The 22,978-nt window shown below is 46.4% G+C and overlaps 1 protein-coding gene across 1 annotated transcript in view; it reads right to left on the reverse strand.

Annotated features, from left to right (window-relative positions):
* The window catches only part of LOC121293337 (probable tubulin polyglutamylase TTLL1), a 75,891-nt gene that overhangs the window by 38,532 nt on the left and 14,381 nt on the right, over positions 1 to 22,978 (reverse strand). Inside the window, exon 2 of the mRNA XM_041216291.1 lies at positions 21,524 to 21,732. Within this exon, the coding sequence (XP_041072225.1) occupies positions 21,524 to 21,732 (209 nt within the window). The remainder of the gene's footprint in view (positions 1 to 21,523; positions 21,733 to 22,978) is intronic.

Here is a 22,978-nt window from a genome sequence, read left to right on the forward strand (position 1 = left end):
TTTTTTGCAGCAGTCCTGGGCTGGAAGCACCAAGAGATTTGCACACGGCTGCACATTAAATATGGCGCTTGGCGTGAGGAAGTGGCGAGGTGACCGTGTGGCGGGCGAATGAAAACCTGCCCGCCATCGAAACGGCGTGTTTCCTGAAAATGCATGATTAATGAGGCAGGATTGGGACGATACAGCGTGAAAAGCCACCATTGCAGCGGGCAGGTAAAATGTTATTTAACCACCCGCTGCCGCACTTCGTGCAAATCTGGGACGATTCCGTCCAATGTGTTTTGCAATTGTTACAGGCATGTAATTTGTCTTTGGTGGCAGTGTAAAAGGGCAATATTATTTTGGCCTCTTTTTTTATACCCGTTGCCTGATATTCAATTCCATTCAAGTCACTTGAATCAAGCAGTGGGCTGGGCGTGTAACAGGCGGCCAATGCCATACCATGTGTTCTGCGCTACCACCCAAGATGAATCTTTACCTCTCTATTTTTCCTTTCAGGAGACAAAGCAAACAAAGTAATAAACTGTGGTTAAAAATATTTATACTTTTGAAAGTACATTAGTGGAATAAAAACGTTAATTTAACAAAATATGTAAACTTACTACAACCTTCAATCTGTCCAGTAGTTATAACTCCCAGCTAGTACGATGCAGACTGCAAATTGGAATTTGACTAGTTAGGTGGTCTAACTGAAAGATATGAAAATCATAAGTAAATCCTATTTTTCTTCAGTATGTGCAATCAGCAATGATAAATCTTAACTGTTAGGCAAATGGTGATGTTAGATGAAGCTTACATGTGACAGCTGTACGCATTTGGAAAAGATAGTTCCAAAGGCTCACAGCACATATAAAATGCAACACAAATAACATTTTTATCAGCTGAGTTTCATCTGTTTAAATTTGCATTCCCTAAAATATAACTTCTTAAATTTACACAATTTCAAAAGGCTTATTGTTAAGATTATAGAGTTTAAGTTTTACTTTTTCTTGAGATAGTTTATCAATTATGTTAACACTTATCTAGATGTCAAGTACACAAGATTTGTAGATACATGAGCAAAAAGCAAAAAAATGATAGAGTGGCTTTATTTAGCCAAAGGCAGATGGGGGTAAAAGTAATGTAAACAGTGAGGAAGGATATCTTTGTATCTTTGACTTTTTTCTGGATCAGTATGTTTTTAATTCAACATGGAAGGAGGCGGTGCTGGATCCAGTGATTTAAATTAAGAGAAGAAAAGAACAAAAGGAAAGATGGAAGGAAGGTCTAATTTACATTTATATAGCGTAATTGGTGGGTTAAAAGAAAACCCTGAATGCTGAAGGAAGTCAGAGAGGATCTGACTCTATCTGTCAAACATGCTAGGAGATGAAAGTTATGTCAGAAAACTGGAACATTGAGGCCATGGCACATCTGTTTAAAAGGGGAAACTTTGTCCAGATGAACAGTTATTGTCTGGATATCTATTGCCCAGTCATCCTAATATCAGACGTGGGTAAGTTTTCAGAGGCCAAGTGACACAGGATAAAATTTTAAAAAGATATGAGTTAATTAAGGATAGCCAGCGTGGATTTGTAAATGACTAGTCATTTTAAACAACTTTAGTAGGGTTATTTGAAGAGGTAACAGATCAAAGAAGGGACAGATAAGAGAATTGTGATTAATGCATTTTCTTGGCATTGAAGGAATGTAAATAGTGTCGCATTCCAGGGGCCAGCACTGTTCTCAATGTACATATGATCTGGACTCGTAAGAGACAGAGGCTAGACATCCATTCACGTCCACAATTGGAAAGAAGTGAAGTACAGCATTGCAAAAGATCTACCATCTCTTGATCTGGCTCTTGAAAGCACTTGCTCATATACTGACACCTTGTTGCTTTTAACGGGTAAGTTAGAACACGGTCTGCATGTAGTGACTCACAGCGAACAAATGTGCAGGAGTTAGGAGACTACAACTGTCAGTTTACTGGAATGCATAGTTGCATATCAATTCTGCCACAAAGGACTCTGTTGCTGACTCTGATGACCCAGCCTACCAAAAAAAATAGATTGGGAAATGTTTGGTGCACATGGTGAAATTCATCATGATGGAGCATCTTATGACAACTCTGACAGCTTTCATAGAAGTACAAACTGTTGCCATGGAAGTTCAGACAACAACTATGGCAGCAAACACGCTGACAAGTGCTCCACGAATAGCCTCCGTATGGACTTGTGTTCAGTCCCCTCCCTCTCATGCTCCCTGCACGGAACTTTAAGGAGTGATTGAACACTACAGAAATGCCTAGAGGTCAACAGATAACCATAAATACTAAACCAGCAACTAACCTGCGTGATCTCTTTAAATAGCAGTGGCTTGGAGGCCTTCATAATGATTAGCAACATGCTCTCATAAGGCCAACATGCTCTTATAAGGCCAATACATGGCATATGAAGTACTAGGGTGCTCCAAAAATGGAAAGGGATCATCACCTTTGTACATTATTCTAACTTTGAAAACTGCCAGTGTACAATCCTTACAATGGTGTTACCTCCTATATCAATGGGCAATGCATTTCTAACCTGCCATATTGGGGACTTAATAAGCCGCTTTACATCTGAGAAATGGGTTGTATGGAGCCCAATTTCTAGGCTATTTTGGATATGTTCAGTAAATTCTTAATTAAGCCACTAGATGGAGAGATTCACTTTAAGGACAGCAGAATTTGGAATTCGCTTCTTGTGATAAACAATCAGTGATTAAGCACAAAGACTGACAGATGTATTTACACTGATGTACTGGAACATTATTAAAAAGCACAGAATGTTTCCCACCAAAGTGCAGTTCACAAACTAACAGAAGCAGTACAATAATGATGAGGTAGAACAAAAACAAAAATACCTGGAAAAACTCAGCAGGTCCGGCAGGATCTGCGGATAGGAGCACAGTTAACGTTTCGAGTCCGAATAACTCTTCAACAGAACTAAGGAAAAATAGAAAAGGGAAAAATAGAAAAATATAAACTGGTTTAAGGGGGGTGGGACAGCTAGAGCTGGAAAGAGGGCCAGTGATAGGTGGAGATAACCAAAAGATGTCATCGACAAAAGGACAAAGAGGTGTTAAAGGTGGTGATATTATCTAAAGAATGTGCTAATAGGTGACATTAAGGGTAGAAAGCAGGACGAGCAAGGTACAGATAGCCCTAGTGGGGGTGGGGTGGGGGGAAGGGATCGAAATAGGCTAAAAGGTAGAGATAAAACAATGGATGGAAATACACTTAAAAATAATGGAAGTAGGTGGGAAAAGAAAAATCTATATAAATCATTGAAAAAAACAAAAGGGAGGGGAAAAATCAGAAAGGGGGTGGGGATGGAGGAGAGAGTTCAGGATCTAAAATTGTTGAACTCAATATTCAGTGCGGAACGCTGTAAAGTGCCTAGTCGGAAGATGAGGTGCTGTTCCTCCAGTTTGCGTTGAGCTTCACTGGAACAATGCAGCAAGCCAAGGACGGACATGTGCGCATGACAGCAGGGTGGAGTGTTGAAATGGCAAGCGACAGGGAGGTATGGTAATACTTGTGGACAGACCGAAGGTGTTCTGCAAAGCGGTGACCCAGTCTGCGTTTGGTCTCTCCAATGTAGAGGAAACCGCATTGGGAGCAATGAATGCAGTAGACTAAGTTGAGGGAAGTGCAAGTGAAATGCTGCTTCACTTGAAAGGAGTGTTTGGGCCCTTGGATGGTGAGGAGAGGGGAAGTAAAGGGGCAGGTGTTGCACCTTCTGCGGTTGCATGGGAAGGTGCCGTGGGAGGGGGTTGAGGTGTAGGAGCTGATGGAGGAGTGGACCAGGGTGTCCCGGAGGGAACGATCTCTGTGGAATGCCGCCGGGGGGGGTGAAGGGAAGATGTGTTTGGTGGTGGCATCATGCTAGAGTTGGCAGAAATGGCGGAGGATGATCCTTTCAATGCGGAGGCTGGTGGGGTGATAAGTGAGGACAAGGGGGACCCTATCATGTTTCTGGGAGGGAGAAGAAGGTGTGAGGGCCGGACGCGGTTGAGGGCCCTGTCAACCAGCGTGGATGGAAAACCTCAGTTAAGGAAGAAGGAGGACATGTCAGAGGAACTGTTTTTGAAAGTGGCATCATCAGAACAGATGCGACGGAAGCGAAGAGGAGGCGGTTGGGGCCAGGGAACTGGAAATTGTTGATATTATGTAGGGTGTCAGAGGAATCACGGATGTAGGTGGGAAGGGACTGGACAAGGGGAGAGAGAATGGAGTCAAGATAGCAAGAAATAAGTTCCATGGGGCAGGAACAGGCTGACATGATTGGTCTGCCGGGATAGTCCTGTTTGTGGATTTTGGGTAGGAGGTAGAAACGGACTGTCTGAGGTTGGGAGACTATCAGGTTGGAAGCTGTGGAAGGAAGATCTCCAAAGGAGATGAGGTCAGAAACAGTCCTGGAAACAATGGCTTGATGTTCAGTGGTGGGGTCATGGTCCAGGGAGAGGTAGGAGGAAGTGTCTGTGAGTTGACGCTCAGCCTCGGCGAGGTAGAGGTCAGTGCGCCAGATGAGGCAGACTGCGTTTAACTAATAACCGTCCAGTAAATCCAATCCATGCAGTTCCATCATGAACTATTCATTTGATCAATCTCAAAACTGTTGTTTTCTAATGGCTTGGTGCAGAAAATGAATGGTCTAGTGCGGAACTGAGTGAGGTTCAACTACCAGTTTATGCTATGCTAAGAATTGGGAAAATTCTGACGGTATCCCTGCTTAGAATGACAACGTAGTGTTTCCTTCCAGAAAGTGTACATGTGGGGATATCAGGTGAAGACAGGATTTTGATGCTCTCCATATCCAATTGCCTGCTGCCACTCATTGCCAAAACTCACACAAAAAGGATGGCTGTGAAGGAACCATTGCCCATGGGACTATACCCCAACACCTTCAGGAAAGGAGGGAAGAAAATTTAAGGGCAAAAGTTTGACAGAAGTTTTCCCCAAACCTACTCCAGTACATTGTGTAAATTCTTTCTATCCTGCCTAGTCTATTTAGTTGAGGTAACTTGTATCACTTCTAATCCCTTTGGTTAATCCAGGAAACTATTCAGATTCATTCACCAGATGGGAGAAATCCAAACTTTTCATCTTCCTTTTACACTGGGAAATGTAAGCCTACCACATCTTCAACAGAATTACCTGGAAAAACTCAGCAGGTCTGGCAGCATCGGCGGAGAAGAAAAGAGTAAAAAAAACCCACTAGAGCTATACCTTGAGTGCCCTACCATCCATTCTTAATTAGCACATTCGTTTAGATAATATCACCAACTTTAACTTTAACACCTATGTGTTCTATTGTACTATTGTTGTTGACATCTTTTGATGATCTGCTTCTATCACTGCTTGTTTGTCGCTATAACCACACCAACCCCCTCCACCTCTCTGTCTCTCTATCTCTCCGCCCCCCACACACACACCTTAAACCAGCTTATATTTCAGCTCTTTCCTGGACTCGAACTCAAGTTCTGTCGAAGGGTCATGAGGACTCGAAACGTCAACTCTTTTCTTCTCCGCCGATGCTGCCAGACCTGCTGAGTTTTTCCAGGTAATTCTGTTTTTGTTTTGGATTTCCAGCATCCGCAGTTTTTTTGTTTTTACCACATCTTCAATGTTGGTGAACAATTTAACTGCTAACTGCACAACCTGCCCTTTGTGTGTTTTGCTTTTACTCCTGAGTTCTCAATGTATGCAGTTGGGAGAAACTCCATGTTAGTAATGTGGAGTATAATTAGAATTATAAGCAACTTTAATAATTTTAATAGAGGAGCTGGTAAGACTAAGCTTCAGGCTCATGTGACTTACAAGTGATTTTTCTGCAAAAACATGGTGCAAGAAGAAACAATTGCGGCAGGTGAATGGTATAAAAAAGATGAATTACTTTCTCTGGTACTTCTGGAGATTGCATTGAGCTGCATGGGAATGGAGCTGGAAAGAAATAATTGCACAACTATCCAAAAAGCTGCACTGTGCGCTGGACAGCCATCCCAATTGTTCCAATGCTATAATTGATGACAAAAACAGAATTACCTGGAAAAACTCAGCAGGTCTGGCAGCATCGGCGGAGAAGAAAAGAGTTGATGTTTCGAGTCCTCATGACCCTTCGACAGAACTTGAGTTCGAGTCCAGGAAAGAGCTGAAATATAAGCTGGTTTAAGGTGTGTGTGTGGGGGGCGGAGAGATAGAGAGACAGAGAGGTGGAGGGGGTTGGTGTGGTTGTAGCGACAAACAAGCAGTGATAGAAGCAGAATATCAAAAGATGTCAACAACAATAGTACAATAGAACACATAGGTGTTAAAGATAAAGTTGGTGATATTATCTAAACGAATGTGCTAATTAAGAATGGATGGTAGGGCACTCAAGGTATAGCTCTAGTGGGTTTTTTTTTTATTTTATATAATGGAAATAGGTGGGAAAAGGAAAATCTTTATAATTTATTGGGAAAAAAAAAGAGAAGGGGGAAACAGAAAGGGGGTGGGGATGGGGGAGGGGACTCACGACCTAAAGTTGTTGAATTCAATATTCAGTCCGGAAGGCTGTAAAGTCCCTAGTCGGAAGATGAGGTGTTGTTCCTCCAGTTTGCGTTGGGCTTCACTGGAACAATGCAGCAAGCCAAGGACAGACATGTGGGCAAGAGAGCAGGGTGGAGTGTTAAAATGGCAAGCGACAGGGAGGTTTGGGTCATTCTAAGGAACGCAAGCTCCAACAACTCATCGACACCAACACCCATCTAGGACCCTCCACCCCTGCCTGTCCCTCCGTCCCCACCCCATCTTCCAATCCCAACCCCAGCCGTGTATTCACTATACCCCCTGACCTTCCCCTCTCCGATGCTGAACGTTCAGTGCTCAGCAAAGGACTTAGTTTCATACCCTTACGCCCTCACCTCAATGAATTTCGGGCTCGGCATGATACTGAACTCTTCTTCCGCCGTCTTCGTCTCCGGGCTCACTTCTTTGGGCAGGAGTCCTCTCCCAGTTCAACGGATCCTTTTACCCATCTTCAATATTCTCCCTCCACCTGGACCCCTCCCTCTGGATTCTTACCTTCTCTCGATCTTTTCATTGAGAACTGTCGGCGCGACATTAGTCGTCTCAATTTCTCTGCTCCTCTCACCCATTCTAACCTGTCTCTCTCTGAACTTACTGCACTCCATTCTCTCAGGTCCAACCCTGACATTGTCATCAAACCCGCTGACAAGGGTGGTGCTGTTGTTGTCTGGCGCACTGACCTCTACCACGCGGAGGCTGAGCGTCAACTCGCAGACACTTCCTCCTACCTCTCCCTGGACCATGACCCCACCACTGAACATCAGGCCATTGTTTCCAGGACTGTCACTGACCTCATCTCCTCTGGGGATCTCCCTCCCACAGCTTCCAACCTGATAGTTGCCCAACCTCGGACGGCCCGCTTCTATCTCCTACCCAAAATCCACAAACAGAACTGCCCCGGTAGACCGATCGTCTCAGCTTGCTCCTGCCCCACAGAACTCATTTCTCGTTATCTTGACTCCCTTCTCTCTCCCCTTGTCCAGTCCCTTCCCACCTACATCCGTGATTCCTCTGACACCTTACGTCAGATCAACAATTTCCAGTTCCCTGGCCCCTACCGCTTCCTCTTCACCATGGACGTCCAATCCCTCTACACCTCCATCCCCCACCAGGATGGTCTGAGGGCCCTTAGCTTCTTCCTCGAACAGAGGCCCGAACAATCCCCATCCACCACTACTCTCCTCCGTCTGGCTGAACTTGTTCTCACGCTGAACAATTTCTCCTTCAACTCCTCTCACTTCCTCCAAATAAAAGGTGTGGCTATGGGTACCCGCATGGGCCCCAGCTATGCCTGTCTCTTTATGGGGTATGTGGAACATTCCTTGTTGCAGTCCTACTCCGGCCCCCTTCCACAACTCTTTCTCCGGTACATCGATGATTATTTCGGTGCTGCTTCATGCTCTCGTCAGGACTTGGAAAAATTTATTAATTTTGCTTCCAATCTCCACCCCTCCATCATTTTCACGTGGTCCATCTCTGACACTTCCCTTCCCTTCCTTGACCTCTCTGTCTCAATCTCTGGTGATAGACTGTCCACCAATATCCATTACAAACCCACCGACACCCACAGCTATCTCGACTACAGCTCCTCACACCCCACTTCCTGTAAGGACTCCATCCCATTCTCTCAGTTCCTTCGCCTCCGTCGCATCTGTTCCGATGATGCTACATTCAAAAACAGTTCCTCTGACATGTCCTCCTTCTTCCTTAACCGAGGTTTTCCACCCACGGTCGTTGACAGGGCCCTCAACCGTGTCCGGCCCATCTCCCGCGCATCCGCCCTCACTCCTTCTCCTCCCTCCCAGAAACATGATAGGGTCCCCCTTGTCCTCACTTATCACCCCACCAGCCTCCGCATTCAAAGGATCATCCTCCGCCATTTCCGCCAACTCCAGCATGATGCCACTACCAAACACATCTTCCCTTCACCCCCCTTATCGGCATTCCGTAGGGATCGCTCCCTCCGGGACACCCTGGTCCACTCCTCCATCACCCCCTACTCCTCAACCCCCTCCTATGGCACAACCCCTTGCCCACGCAAAAGATGCAACACCTGCCCCTTCACTTCCTCTCTCCTCACCGTCCAAGGACCCAAACACTCCTTTCAAGTGAAGCAGCATTTCACTTGCATTTCCCCCAACTTAGTCTACTGCATTCGTTGCTCCCAATGTGGTCTCCTCTACATTGGAGAGACCAAACGTAAACTGGGCGACCGCTTTGCAGAACACCTGCGGTCTGTCCGCAAGAATGACCCAAACCTCCCTGTCGCTTGCCATTTTAACACTCCACCCTGCTCTCTTGCCCACATGTCTGTCCTTGGCTTGCTGCATTGTTCCAGTGAAGCCCAACGCAAACTGGAGGAACAACACCTCATCTTCCGACTAGGGACTTTACAGCCTTCCGGACTGAATATTGAATTCAACAACTTTAGGTCGTGAGTCCCCTCCCCCATCCCCACCCCCTTTCTGTTTCCCCCTTCTCTTTTTTTTTCCCAATAAATTATAAAGATTTTCCTTTTCCCACCTATTTCCATTATATAAAATAAAAAAAAAAAACCCACTAGAGCTATGCCTTGAGTGCCCTACCATCCATTCTTAATTAGCACATTCGTTTAGATAATATCACCAACTTTATCTTTAACACCTATGTGTTCTATTGTACTATTGTTGTTGACATCTTTTGATATTCTGCTTCTATCACTGCTTGTTTGTCGCTACAACCACACCAACCCCCTCCACCTCTCTGTCTCTCTATCTCTCCGCCCCCCACACACACACCTTAAACCAGCTTATATTTCAGCTCTTTCCTGGACTCGAACTCAAGTTCTGTCGAAGGGTCATGAGGACTCGAAACGTCAACTCTTTTCTTCTCCGCCGATGCTGCCAGACCTGCTGAGTTTTTCCAGGTAATTCTGTTTTTGTTTTGGATTTCCAGCATCCGCAGTTTTTTTGTTTTTATCTCTGTGCTATAATTGATGATTTGTTTGCACAATCATTTGTTCTATACAACATTAAGCACTGTGCCAGGCCTGTCTGTTGCACTTGTTGGACATAGTCATAAAAGAAGTGAAGCGTCAAGAGAGTGTAACAGTTGGGAATTTGGCGAGAGGGAGAATTTGGGGCAGCTTGGAAAGGAGCTGCTGTTTTTTGCCCCCAATACCCGTAGTGGTTTCTGCCAGCTTGAAGTAAGTATTTCACATTTTTGTCTTATGTTTTAGTGCTTAGAGCAAGCCAGTGTCTAGAAAAAAAAACTTAACAACAAACTAAAAAATAGATATAAATAATATAAATAATCTGGTCTATGATGTAGCAGAGCCACAGAGTTTGTGTGTCTGAACTACTGTGTGGACACTGAGACTGTCCCAGGTGAACACATCTGCAGTAGTTGTATCTGTCTCGAATCCTTCCAGCTTAGGGCCCATGAGCTGGGGTGTGATTTGGAGACACTTTGATGCATTAGGGAGGGGGAGCAGTATCAGGAAAGTACGCTCCAGACTTCTGGTCACACCTCCTAGAGAGATGTAGATTCAGACTGGGGTTGGTGTGATTGATAGTGTGCTGAGTAAGGCTTAGATAAGAAATAAGGAGCAGCAGCAACCGATCCTATTAGTAGGTACAATATAATTGTTGCCTGTGAGTATAAGATTGTTGGAAGGAAAAGCCAGAATGCAGGCCATGGCACCTTGGAACAGGAGACTGTCCAAAGGTTGTGGGATGGTTGGGGCAGGGGTGAGCGGTAGGGGCTGGAGGAGAAGGAGAAGCATAATGCAGTGATTGCAAGGGATTTAATAATCAGGGGACAGATAATATCCTTAGCAGACAGCATCAACAGTTACCTGAATCTTGAACCGGCTTGAACGGATTGTGTGGAGCATCAAGTTCTGTTGAAGGGTCATTCAGACTCAAAACGTTAACTGTGCTCCTCTCCGCAGATGCTGCCAGACCTGCTGAGTTTTTCCAGGTATTTTTGTTTTGGTTTTGGATTTCCAGCATCCGCAGTTTTTTGCTTTTATCAAGTTATTTTGTTCCATGCTGGGGTCAACAACATAGAGAAGAGTAGGCAAGCCTACTCAGAAAGTACCAGGTGCTAGAACCTCATGGTAATAATCTCTAGATTATTACCCGAAACACACGTAAATTGCCATAAGGAGAAGAGGATTAGGGAGGTGAACATGTGGCTGAAGGAGCGATATGGGGAAGAGAGGTTCCATTTCGTTGGACACCAGCACCACTATTGTGACAGGAAGGAACTGTACCATTGCAACAGACTCCACCTGAACCAGGCTGGGATCAGAGTCCTAGAGGAATGGGTAAATAAGGCAATCCACAGCTAAGCTAGTAAATGGGTGGGGGCAAATCAATATTAAATGCAGGCATGATAAATGATGAAAATGCATTGTAAAGATGCATTTGATGATGGATTTAATGATGATGCCCATCGCATTTTAGTAAGAAAAATAAAATCATACTGTATTCATGGGGCTTTAACTAAAACAATGGGCGGAATTTTCCCAGAATTGAACTAAGTACGGTAGTGGGCGGGTAAAATGGAGTCCTACCTGCTGGTGAAAATGGCAGGTTTTCACGCCTTATCTTCCCGAGCCCACCTGGTTATATATTCACTCCGGCAAAACCCACATTTCCATGGTAGGAGGGATCTCATTTGTCCGCCCACCATCACCCCACTGTTGCATCACACCAGCCACCATCTTTAAAAGGCAGCCGCCAGCAAAGAGCTCATCACCACCAGCTCCCCACCACTGCTGGGAGACATGGCCAGCAAAGGAAAAAGGACTGCAGCCCCCCAGCTTCAACGACGGGTCCCTCGAGTGACTGCTGGCTGCCACGGAGGCCCAACGGGATGTGCTCTACCCCCCGGTCTGGCTGCAGGACGGGTAGCAATGTCACCAACCCGGCTTGGGAGGCGGTGGCAGTGGTGATCAGTGTGAATGCCCTGCAGAGGAGGACAGCCACCCAGTGCCATAAAAGGATGAATGATCCCCTCCACTCGGCCAGGATAAGTCACTCTTTTCATCACTCCCAACTCACACACTCACAAACCCATCACACATCCACAGGGCCCTCACTCACTGTCAGTTCAAGGGACATCACCATTCACTCTTTCACACACAACTTCATTGTTCTCATCCCGTCCATGGGACCACTCACCATCCACACAAGCCAGGCGTACTTATCATCTGGCCCGGCAGACATCCTAATACACTCTCCCCATCTCTATCCAGGCAGGACAAACTGGCTCATAACAGGAGGGAAAGGTCACAGACAGTTGGAGCGATGCCAGAAATCAAAGTTCTGACAGAATTTGAAAACAGAGCCATCCAGCTGGCCGGTGATGACCAGGATCGGTCCTGTGCTGACGGTGAGGTTGGCGCTACTCTACCAAGTGAGGATTCAGCAGTGCAACATCCATCAGGCAAGCATGTTGTGAGTGATGTGTTCTGTTTCTCTCCTTATCTCTCCTTGCTTTCACAGGCACAACTGCCAAACAGCTGACAGAGCCCATGACCCAGGACCTCCAATCAAGCCCTGAAGAAACATCTGAAGAGGAATCTGAAGGCACCCTCCCTGAAGACCTGTCACAGAGCTCACTCACATCCTCCACCAGCGCAGAGACACACACTTCAGTGGGACCTAGCTTTAGAGTAGCCTCAGGATCACAACCTGGTGAGCACATTGCACTTTCTGATCCACAGCAGGCAGAGGCAGGGACTTCCCAGGTCCCCGGCACTCAGAGGATTGTTGGAGGCCAGAACGTTGCTGAGTCCGAGTCAGATGACAAGCCTCTGGACTCGGTCATGTCACAGTTGCTGCAGCTGCAAAGGCAAGCTCAGGAACATCAGGAAGGGATGTCCACTGCACTCTTCAGATTGCAAGGCACAATGGAGGAGTCCGTCCGTCTTCAGGCTGAGGTGATAGTGCCGGCATGTCAATGCACCGAGGTCAATACTGGCAGGATGGCGACTGCCATGGAGACCTTGGTCTAGGACGTCACTCCTGCACTGATGCCATAGTTGGCCTCCAACAGTATGTATGCGAGGGGGGTGTTGGGCAGCTGGATCTCACTCCAGCTACCCCTTCCGCTCATGAAGTCAGCCAGGGGCCCCCGGGCACTCATAGGGAGGAGGATCAGTAGGTACACACTCCGGAGCCATCCACCCAAGTGACTCTATGAGTGACCAGCCCATATGACTCCCCTCTTCCTGTGAACTCTGCAGATCCAGCTTTACAGGCCGAGGAGGGTGTTACTGCCACACAGCAGGACCCTGAGAGCAGGCCGGGGACCTCCAAGCCTCGGCCCTCCAGAGGATGCCCACCAAAGCCATCACAGACAGGGCGTCACAGTCAGCAGGCTGACTCCACCTCTGCTGTGGATGTCCGGGAAGCACCAAGACGTAGCAGCAGGGTTAGAAAAGTTAGGTAAAAGTAGTTGCACAGCCTGGCCACGGGTGTTGATCACTTGTACATACTGTTCACTATTGCCAATAAACTCCTAAGAACGTTTCCCTGCCTGTGGCTCCTTGTTCTGATGAGCAGTGTTGTCACTCAGATTTTTTATTTAAAAAGAGCGCGGAGAGCGAGGGGAGTTCATTTTAAAAAGAGCGCAGTGAGCAAGGGGAGTTCATTTTAAAAAGAGCGCGGAGAGCGAGGGGAGTTCATTTTAAACAGAGCGCGGAGAACGAGGGGAGTTCATTTTAGAAAGAGCGCAGAGAGCGAGGGGAGTTCATTTTAAAAAGAGCGTGGAAAACGAGGGGAGTTCATTTTAAGAGCGCGGAGAGCGAGGGGAGTTCATTTTAAATAGAACGCGGAGAGTGAGTGGAGTTCATTTTAAAAAGAGCACGGAGAGCGAGGGGAGTTCATTTTAAAAAGAGCACGGAGATTGAAAATAAAAGGAGGGGAAGCTGAAGAGGAGTGGCCAGTGTGTGAGTGGCCCAGTGAAGGAGTGGAGCTTTGAGGCTTTGGCTCAAGAGGCTTTGATGAACAGAGGCTGAGGACGAGCTTGCTCCCAGTGGGGTAAGGCCGGGTAAGTTCCTTTAATTAAATTAGGAGTAGGTAATGGAGGCAGCAGTTAGGGCAGTCGAGTGCTCCGAATGCAGCATGTGGGAAATCAGGGATAGCACAATTGTCCCTGATGACTACACCTGCAAGAGATGCATTCAGCTGCAGCTCCTGACAAACCAAGTTAGGGAACTGGAGCTGGGGCTGGATGAACTTCGGATCATTCAGGAGGCAGAGGCAGTAATAGACAGGAGTTTCAGGGAGACAGTCACCCCTAAAAGTCAGGAGGCAGGCAGCTAGGTAACTGTCAGGAGAGGGAAGGAGAATAAACAGAAAGAGCAGAGCACCCCTGTGGCCGTTCCCTTCAACAATAGGTGTACCGTTTTGGATACTGTTGGTGGGGACGACCTACCAGGGACAAGTTGTAGTGGTCGCGTCTCTGACACCGAGACTGGACCCTCAGCTCAGAAAGGAGGGAGGGAAAAGAGGAGAGCATTAGTGATAGGGATTCGATAGTTAGGGGGACAGATAAGAGGTTCTGTGGGAGAGATCGAGAATCCTGGATGGTCTGTTGCCTCCCTGGTGCCAGGGTCCGCGATATCTCGGATCGAGTTCTCAGTATTCTCAGGAGGGAAGGTGAGCAGCCAGATGTCGTGGTCCATGTAGGGACCAATGACTTGGATAGGAAGGAGGAGGAGGTCCTGCAAAGAGAGTTTAGGGAGTTAGGTGCAAAGTTGAAGGATAGGACCTCCAGGGTTGCGATCTCAGGAGTGCTACCTGTGCCACGTGCTAGTGAAGCTAGAAATAGGAGGATAATGCAGCTAAATACGTGGCAAAGGAGATGGTACAGGAGGGAGGACTTCATGTTTCTGGACAATTGGGCTCTGTTCCAGGGAAGGTGGGACCTGTTCCGACGGGATGGTTTGCACCTGAACTGGAGGGGGACTAACATCCTTGCAGGTAGATTTGCTAGTGCTGCTCTGGGGGGTTTAAACTAGATTTGCAGGGGGAGGAGAATCAGAGTGAGGTGGAGGAGGATAAAGGTCAAGCGAGGAATGCATGTATAGACAGAAATCTAAGGTTTGTACGGGATAGAAATGTTCTCAGGTGCATCTATTTCAATGCAAGGAGTATTGTCGGAAAGGCAGATGAGTTTAGGGCATGGATTGAACATGGGATTACGACATTATTGCTATTAGTGAGACTTGGTTGCAGGAGGGGCAGGACTGGCAGCTCAACGTTCCAGGGTTCTGTTGTTTCAGACGTGATAGAGGGGGAGGGATGAAAGGGGAAGGAGTGGCATTACTAGTCAGGGAAAATATCATAGCTGCGCGTAAGCAGGACAGCCCGGAGTGCTCGTCTACAGAGGCCATATGGTTGGAGCTGAGGAACGGGAAAAGGTGTGACCACACTAATAGGGTTGTATTATAAACCGCCCGATAGTCAGAGAGAATTGGAGGAGCAAATCTGTAGAGAGATAGCAGACCGATGTAAGAAACAGAAAGCTGTGATAATAGATTTTAACTTTCCACATATTGACTGGGACTCCCATACTGTAAAAGGGCTGGATGGCTTGGAGTTTGTCAAATGTGTTCAGGAAAGTTTTCTAAATCAATATATAGAGGTACCACCGAGAGGGGATGCAATACTTGATCTCCTATTAGGGAACCAGACAGGTCAGGTGACAGAAGTATGTGTAGGCGAACATTTTGGGTCCAGTGACCACAATGTCATTAGTTTTAAGTTAATTATGGATAAGGGTAGGTCTGGTCCTCGAGTTGAGATTCTAAATTGGAGAAAGGCCAATTTTGTGGAAATGAGAAAGGATCTAGGAAGAGTGGATTGGGATAAGTTGTTTTCTGGCAAGGATGTGTTCAGTAAGTGGAAGGCATTCAAAGGCAAAATTTTGACAGTGCAGAGTTTGCATGTTCCTGTCAGGATTAAAGGCAAAGTTAACAGGCATAGGGAACCTTGGTTTTCAAGGGATATTGGCGATCTGGTTAAGAAGAAGAGAGGTGTATAGCAGGTATAGGCAACAAGGAGCAAATGAGGTACTTGTAGAGTATAGAAAATGTAAGAAAATACTAAAGAAGGAAGTCAGGAAGGCAAAAAGGAGACATGAGATTGCTTTGGCAGATAATGTGAAGGTAAACCCGAAGGATTTCTACAAGTATATTAAAAGTAAAAGGATAGTAAGGGACACAATTGGTCCCCTTGAAGACCAGAGTGGTCGTCTATGTGTGGAGCCTTACGAGATGGGGGAGATCTTAAACAGTTTTTTTGCATCAGTATTTACTCAGGAAACTGGCATACTGTATAAGGAAGGAAGGGAAACAAGCAGTAGTGTCATGGAACATATAGAGATTAAAGAGGAGGAGGTGCTTGCTGCCTTACAACGAATAAAGGTAGATAAATCCCCCGGGCCTGACATGATATTCCCTCGGACCTTGAGGGAGACTAGTGTAGAAATTGCAGGGGCCCTGGCAGAAATATTTAAAATGTCCTTAGCCACTGGGGAGGTGCCGGAGGATTGGAGGGTAGCTCATGTTGTTCCGTTGTTTAAAAAAGGCTCCAAAAGTAAACCAGGTAATTACAGGCCAATGAGCCTGACGTCAGTAGTGGGTAAATTATTGGAAGGTGTTCTGAGAGATCGGATATATAATTATTTGGACAGACAAGGGCTGATTAAGCATAGTCGGCATGGCTTTGTGTGTGGTAGGTTGTGTTTAACGAATCTTGTAGAGTTTTTCAAGGAGGTTACCAAGAAAGTAGATGAAGGAAAGGCTGTGGATGTTGTCTACATGGACTTTAGTGAGGTCTTTGACAAGGTCCCACATGGGAGGTTAGTTCAGAAAGTTCAGACACTTGGTATCCATGGAGAGGTTGTAAACTGGATTTGAAATTGGTTGTGTGGGAGAAGCCAGAGAGTTGTAGTGGATGATTGCTTCTTAGACTGGAGGTCTGTGACTAGTGGTGTGCCTCAGGGATCTGTGCTGGGACCATTGTTGTTTGTTGTCTACATCAATGATTTGGATGATAATGTGGTAAATTGGATCAGCAAGTTTGCTGATGACACTAAGATTGGAGGCATTGTGGACAGCGAGGAAGGCTTTCAAAGCTTGCAGAGAGATCTGGACCAACTGGAAAAATGGGCCAGAAAATGGCAGATGGAATTTAATGCAGAAAAGTGTGAGGTGTTGCATTTTGGAAGGACAAACCAAGGTAGGACATACACAATAAATGGTAGGGCACTGAGGAGTGTGGAGGAACAAAGGAATCTGGGAGTTCAGATACATAATTCCCTGAAAGTGGTGTCACAGGTAGACAGGGTTGTAAAGAAAGCTTTTGGCATACTGGCTTTCATAAATCAAAGTATTGAGTATAGGAGTTGGGATGTTATGGTGAGGTTGTATAAGACATTGGTGAGGCCAACTTTGGAGTATTGTGTGCAGTTCTGGTCACCTAACTACAGGAAGGACATCAATAAGATTGAGAGAGTGCAAAGAAGATTTACTAGGGTGTTGCCGGGTCTTAAGGAGTTGAGTTACAGGGAAAGATTAAACAGGTTAGGACTTGATTCCTTGGAGCGTAGAAGGATGAGGGGAGATTTGATAGAAGTTTACAAAGTTATGAGGGGTATAGACAGAGTAAATGAGAGTAGGCTCTTTTCACTTAGATTAGGAGAGATAAACACGAGAGGACATGGCTTTAGGGTGAAAGGGGAAAGATTTAGGGGGAACATTAGGGGGAACTTCTTCACTCAGAGAGTGGTGAGAGTGTGGAACGAGTTACCATCTGACGTGGTAAATGCGGGCTCACTCTTAAGTTTTAAGAATAAGTTGTATAGATCCATGGATGGGAGAGGTCTGGAGGGTTATGGACTGGGTGCAGGTCAATGGGACTAGCAGAATAATATTCCAGCACAGACTAGAAGGGCCGAATGGCCTGTTTTCTGTGCTGTAGTGTTCTATGGTTCTATGTGAAACCTTTCTGTGCAAGATAAAGGCAGATGCCTCAGTCCAGGGCCTCTTCCATGTGCTCTGTGCAGCCTTCAGACCAAAGTGATGGTCCAGTCTCACACTCCCTGGAAACATTATTGATGCCTGCACCTTGGCAGTGCTGGTCGTTGCTGCCAGAATGTAGTGGGCAGGTGCCACAGAGTTCTCATGTACTCTCTGTGTGCTCTCAGCATCTTTAAGGTGTGTTTGCCCCCCATCACACCATCTGTGGCCAGTGATGTTGTACACCTGAAGAGCTGAGGTGCTGAAGGTGGACACAGCATCGGATTAAAGTTTCATGGTTGTGTTTCTGAATGACCCTGATCATGGAATGCAAGAGAGCTGCCCTCGGCCAGACAGGAGTCAGACATTCTCAGAGGCTATGTGAAGATCTATGGAGTGTCCTCACTGCCTGTTGTCATCATCCTCCTGTGATCGAGCGACTATTAGGGCCTCCACTGCATCCCCATGACAGGAGCATTCTCACAGAGGGTATTGGCGCTGCCATAAGCCAGACTGGAGTCAAACGTTCAAAACTGCAACGTGAGGATCCATGGGGACATCTCACTGCACGTTGCCGTCATCCTCCATAAATCTGGCAGTTATGAGAGTCTCCTAACTGGGCCTGCCTCATCTAACCAGTGCGAGAGCCTTATCCCTTTTGTTGTCAACACAGGACCCACTCACCCTCATCCCTGTTGGCGTCCTCTTCATCGGAGGCAACGTGCTGCTCCTCCATTTCCTCCTCAGCCAGCTCCTCTCCCCATTGCAGCGCCAGGTTGTAATGGGCGGAGCAGATGACGACGATGCGTGACACCCTCTGTGGACCGAATTGCAGGGCTCCACCAGGCTGGTCCAGGAACTGGAACTACATCAACATCCTGATGGTCTGCTCCATAAGTTGCGAGCTGCTGCATGAGTCTCATTATAGTGTCACTCTGCTGCAGTCTGACGCTGTTGCATGGGTGTCATCAGCCACGGCCTCTGCGGGTAGCCCTTGTCCCCAGGAAGCCAACCCTGCAACCTCTGTGGACCCCGGAAGACTGCAGGGATCTGCGAGCGACTCAGGATGTAGGCGTCATGCATACTTCCTGGAGATCGTACGCATACCTGCAGGATGCATTTCTGGTGGTTGTTTACCAGCTGCATAGTTCAGTGAGCCCACTGAGTGTAGTGATGGAGACCTGAGCGCCACATGAGTGTCAATCATACCCTGCACCTTTGGGAATCCCGAGATCAGGGCGAATCCAATGGTCTTTGCAACCTGGCTGTCCCGGTCCCGGGCGAAATGCACAAAGTTGTGTGTCATGGAGAAGTTGGCATCCGTGACCTCATGGATACATTTGTGGGTGGCAGATTGTGAAATCCCTCAGAGGTCACCTGTGGAGCCCTGAAAGGATCCACAGGCACAGAAATTGAGCACCGGGGCCACTTTCACAGCCACTGGCAGTGGATGCCCTCCATGACCCTTGGTGCCAAGTCCTGCAGTAAGTGGTAGATGTGAGCCATCAAATCCCTAGACACGCGCAGTCATCGGCGACTCTGGTTCTCAGTCATCTGCAGGAATGGCAGGCGGCGTCTATAGACCTTGGGTGTCATTAGGCGCTGACCAGCCACGGCTCGCTGTCGCTCCTGGACAGTGTGTGCGGGAGCACCAGCTGCCCCTTCTTCATGAGGTTGCTGCACCTGCCCTTCCATGGCCAGGAGCCTCAGTCGCTCTCTCCTCCATCTTCTACGATCTCTGTAGGCCATTAGGCGTACAGCTAGGTCACCAGAATCATGATCCTGATGTGGTCCTCCTGTATCATGAAAGAGAGAGATGTGGTTATCATGTATTTAGCACCTTTCCTGGCCCTGTGTGATTGCCCCTTAATGATTCCCGGAGAGTGCTGGTCACCCTTGGATGGCCAGAGATGAGTGCGCTGCATGGCCGTTCTGTCAGCCTGCGACATGGGGAACACTGGTTCAAACCAGGATGCTGAGATTGCAAGGGGCTGTGAGTGCCTCCAGCAGTGACCTGCTACATGACCAGCGTTGGCGAGGAGATTGTACAATGTGTGCAGTCCAACTGCTCCGCAGTCCAATACAGTGTTGGTGGACTTGAAGTCTGTGTCGGGTGGGTTCAGGGTGTGGTGGTGGTAAGGTCTGGAGCGCTTGGTGGCCCTTTGGTGCCTCCGTGTGGCTTGCATGGGTGGCCAGGCTAGGAGCCCGACACCAATCTGCGCCTGAACTGTCTTAGTTGCTGAGGCCTTGGTCAGTTTATACAGGTGACCCTAATGCGTGGCCACTTCCCTCGCTTACCCTGCCCCCCACCTCGATTGCCTGTGCGCAGGATGCAGCGCCAGGGCAGCACTTGACCCCCCCCAACACTCTCAGCAGTTGCCTCCGAGGCTGGTCAGCCCTTGCCCGCAGATACCCCCCCACCCCTTAGCAGTCGCCTGCAGGGCCAGGCATCAGTTGTCCCCGCCCCCCCAGGTACCCTTGAGGCCTGTAAACAACGAGCTGTGAAGAACGCTGCTGCTCACTCACCTCAGATCCCCCAAAGTGAAGGCCGCCAAGTACACGTCGCCTGCGTGTTGTTATGAAACACATCGGTATGCTTTCCCGCTGATGTGGACAGACAATACTGTGGGGTTCCAATAGCCTGGCAGGACGTCCTTTTAATTATTACAATTAGCTCTCCGCCGACTGATGACGGGAAAAGATCACGACCTGCCTTCACACCATCTAGAAGTGGGTCCCGCCAAATTTTCCACGCACGCCGCCAGCAGCCTGGGAAAACTCCGCCCAATGAGTTTACTCTATTGTATCGAATTAATGCAAATCATATTGAGGAACTATGCAAGTTTCAAATTTAACGCAGAGCTCTGTAAACTAAATTAAATGATTGTAAACTAATCGACATCGCTGGATAACGGTCTGTTGGAAGTAAAAACTTCAGTAGAGATCACATAACAGGTTAAAAAGTACAGTCAAGAATCTTCAAGATAACTTTATATATTGGAATTCAGTCAGTGTATCCTGAAAAATAATAAATGCAGGAAGAGAGTGTCAAGGAAGTAAGGTGCCAATATATCTTACCTTAGAATATAAAGTCTCTAAGGAAACACACACGACATATCCTGCATCAGAATACTATAAATGTCATGCAAAACTGACGTAGTTGAGAAATGCATATCCCTGAGCTTGTCTAAATTGGCTTAGCATAAAAGGCAATTACCTTTTAGATATAAGCAAAATACTGCAGACGCTGGAAATCAGAAACAAAAACAGAAAATGCTGGAAAAGCTTAGCAGGTCTGGCAGCATCTGTGGAGATAGAAACAGAATTAACATTTCGGGTCCGTATGAACCTTCTTCAGAGCTAAATTTTTCCAGCATTTTCTGTTTTTGTATCTTTTAGATATATTAGCTTCAGGTTAAGATGTCAAACATAAAATGAAGTCAATTCAAAAACATAACGTGCATAATTGAGGGGGAGGGTTAAGGGTTGGGGGGCAGTGGGGCGGAGGGGGAATGGGGCAGAAGGGGAATAAGGGGCCCAGAAACAGGAGAAGCATCAGGGCCCATGATTTCTCTCCTGGGACCTGGTTATAAGGTCTACAGGAAAGATAGGGAAAATATTAATTTTAATATGCAGTATTAATTTGTTAGAATGATGAGTGGAGTAATATTTTTGGGGATGATTGTATTATATTTTTTGTTTCTACTGATTACAGTTGTTTTGGCTAATGCACTCCACATTATTGATGCTTTCTACATTGAAGATTAGCAATTGTAATATATATGCTGAATCCTAGAACTTTTAAGTTTTGATTATTTGGAATAAATACAGTATATTGTTTTACATATACTGTTAATTAAGTTATAATATTTTGCCACTTTGATCCCAAATGACAATAGGATATACAACATGGGTACCTAAGTGAACATATTTGCCATTTTCATCCTTTTCTGCTAGAGGACTTCCCTCTTTTTCGAGCTCTTTGCGATAACGCTTTATGTTCTTAATCATCAAGTCCTTCCTGGTCAGCTCGGAGTGGTTGGGGAAGTGGTTTACAATCTGATCATCTGAAAGACGGTAGCCATTTTCAACACTGAAGACATTCCGGATGGTCTGTACACTCATCCTGCATGGTAAAAATAAGACCAGAAAATTGATTGACGGAATCTCACTTCCTGTTAGGAAATATAAATATGATAGCAGGCAACATAAAATGCCCAAAATTTAGTACACTCAAGGCCATTAGGTTAGCTGCTGTGAGGAATGGAAAAATTCACTAAGTTCTCATTCTCAGGATGTAAGTGACTCTGGCAAAGACAAAATTTATTGCTTATCCCCAGTTGCCCTAAGAATATGGTTCTGGGCCTTCTTCTTGAACCACTGCATTCCTTGTGTTCCCATAAAGACTTCATTGAATCAGTTGGGTTTTACGACAATCCAGCAGCTGACACAAGCCTTTTTTAAAAAAAACTGATGTGTCTTAAGCTAAATTTAAATTCTCAAACTTCCAGGTGGGATTTGAACTTACGTCCTACTGGAATATTAGTCCAGGCTTCTGGAAGAAATAACCACTACACTTTCAGCTTGACATTCCTGACTCCAACAAATAAACCAAAGGAAAATAGATTACATTCTTTGGAATTATAATTCGGACTATTGTTATAAAGTGTTGAGTACTCTACTTGTATAGACATTAATGGATTGAAGAACACCATTATCATAAAGTGAACCAAAACATCTAGAGGTTGTGGTTTATTTCACTGTGGTACAATTCTCAAGAGTGAGGGTTCTTGGATTTCAACCCAAAGGCTTGAATTTTACTTGATTGGGCAGATGAACCTGTTGTGAGGTGTTGGCCTTAGTTTGGTAGGTATTATTAAGGAATTCATAATCTTAGGTCATTCAATGGTAAGTATTTATTAACTACTAGAAAATATACACATATGCCAACCATGCTACTGCCAGGTGAGCTGGGTTGCATGGCACCATCTTCATCAGCTGCCAGCTGTTGAGGCACCTCATGCCCATCCCCCTCCTCTGAAGCTGTCGCTCATTTAGTGTCTTCCTCTGGCTCCAGCTCTATTCCCCTTCTTGGGTGACAGGTTGTGCAATGCATAGCGGATGATGATGATCGCGATAACCTTGAGGTTGCACTGTTGTTGGGCTCCCCCAGATTTATCAAGGCATCTAGACTCATCTTTAGAAGGCCAATGGATTGCTCACTGATGGCCTTTGTTGGCAGCAGTTGTATATGTTTTGCCTGTGTGTTGGTACTGTGTACAGAGGTAAGAAGCCATGTCTTCAGTGGATATCCTTGTCCTCCAGTATACAGCCATGAAGGTGTTCAGATGGCCAAAACTGCTGAGGCAATT

Source organism: Carcharodon carcharias, chromosome 21 (assembly GCF_017639515.1).
Source record: "Carcharodon carcharias isolate sCarCar2 chromosome 21, sCarCar2.pri, whole genome shotgun sequence".
NCBI classification, from domain to species: Eukaryota; Metazoa; Chordata; class Chondrichthyes; order Lamniformes; family Lamnidae; genus Carcharodon; species Carcharodon carcharias.